Genomic DNA, 1,322 nt, shown 5'->3' with positions numbered 1-1,322 from the left:
CAGGTGACTGAGGATATTTGTTTGCGTGACTTTGAAGATTCTCAGTGCTTAAGTGATGACACAGATACAGAAGCTGCTTCTGAGGTAGGCATCCTGTAGGTCAGCATTCCTTGCTTGGAGTGTGCTGCATCCTTGCTGTAGTGGGAAAAACCTCGTCCTACAGCTGCTACTGGTTGTGGTGGGAGAAGCTGATTTTTGAACGGGTTTCAAAGGCCAAAAAAAAACCCCAAAGTGAAGCTAAAAAAAGTTTTTTATAAGCTACATTGAGGAATGTAGAGAAGTTGGCTTGACCTCTGGGATTAGAGAATCCACTTCTCATCTCACTCCATTTTGCTGAGGTAATTTGGTCTTTGTCAGGAGGAGAGCCTGTGTACTTGCTTCTATAGTGTCTTTACCCTTGCAGTGCCTCTCTAAGGACAGACCACAGCTCTTTTCCCCTTCTAAATGAAGAAAACCCAAGGTGGAAAGAGAGAATAAACAGTAATTACTGGGTTGTCCACCTCTTTCTACTGTCCCATTCCTCACCTGAATTCCTTCATGATAGATACCGAGGGACATCAAATTTGTGTTCTTCCATGTGTCCTTTTTTAATCCCAGTCTTCCTGCCTTTTGAGGTTTTGTTATAAGTCATCAATGGTGTGTCGTGATGCTCTTTGCTGCTGATGGCACCCAGAATTTTAAGCTTAATTTTCTAGGCTGTGCATCCTTGACAAATTCAGATGTCCCTGGCACTGGACAGCTGAATCATAGCTCTGAACTTGGGCAGCTCTCGCCTTTGCTACGTGGGGTAATTGAGTAAGCTTCTATTAGTTGTACAGATTGAGCAGATGCTAAGTGATTAGTGAGTCTGGGAAATCTATTCCTGACTGATTCCAGGAGCTCTACCCTTGAATTTAGAGCGAGATACTGAAAATTCAATAAACTGCACAGCTTGAGAACATTGTATTCTTCAGAGTGCTGGAGGCTGGGAGGGAAGGACACATTTTAATGCTTAAGAGATCTGCATCTGTGAAACGCAGAGGGGTAGCCAGAGTCTCTTCAGGCTTTTTGAGGTGCTGATAATCAAACGAGCAATGACACAGCCACCAGCTTATACTTGGTATTAAATGTCCTTTTTTGATGAAGCTTCTTAGCTGCTTTGCCTGTGTAGAGGAAACGAGTTGTACGGAGGAAGACTCTAACTTGCTGCTGTTTTTGTCTGCCTCACTCATTCCTCAGGACTGTTGGCAATGCACCAAATGCAAGAAGTTTAACTCTCCAGGCAAACGGTACTGTTACCGCTGCTGGGCCTTGCGGAAGGACTGGTACTCAGATTGTCCCAA

The 1,322-nt window shown here is 44.2% G+C and overlaps 1 protein-coding gene across 1 annotated transcript in view; it reads left to right on the top strand.

Moving 5' to 3' along the window:
* Window positions 1-1,322, top strand: part of MDM4 (MDM4, p53 regulator) — a 12,235-nt gene that overhangs the window by 10,443 nt on the left and 470 nt on the right. The window contains 2 exon segments of the mRNA XM_010009612.1: window positions 4-84; window positions 1,219-1,322. The exon segment at window positions 1,219-1,322 is cut by the window's right edge and continues 16 nt beyond it. Of these exon segments, the coding sequence (XP_010007914.1) occupies window positions 4-84; window positions 1,219-1,322 (185 nt within the window).

This window comes from Nestor notabilis, unplaced genomic scaffold, assembly GCF_000696875.1.
Source record: "Nestor notabilis isolate BGI_N333 unplaced genomic scaffold, ASM69687v1 scaffold19752, whole genome shotgun sequence".
In the NCBI taxonomy this organism is placed as follows: domain Eukaryota; kingdom Metazoa; phylum Chordata; class Aves; order Psittaciformes; family Psittacidae; genus Nestor; species Nestor notabilis.
The sequence above is the reverse complement of the archived record's forward strand: the minus strand, read 5'-3'. Positions and strand labels throughout refer to the sequence as shown.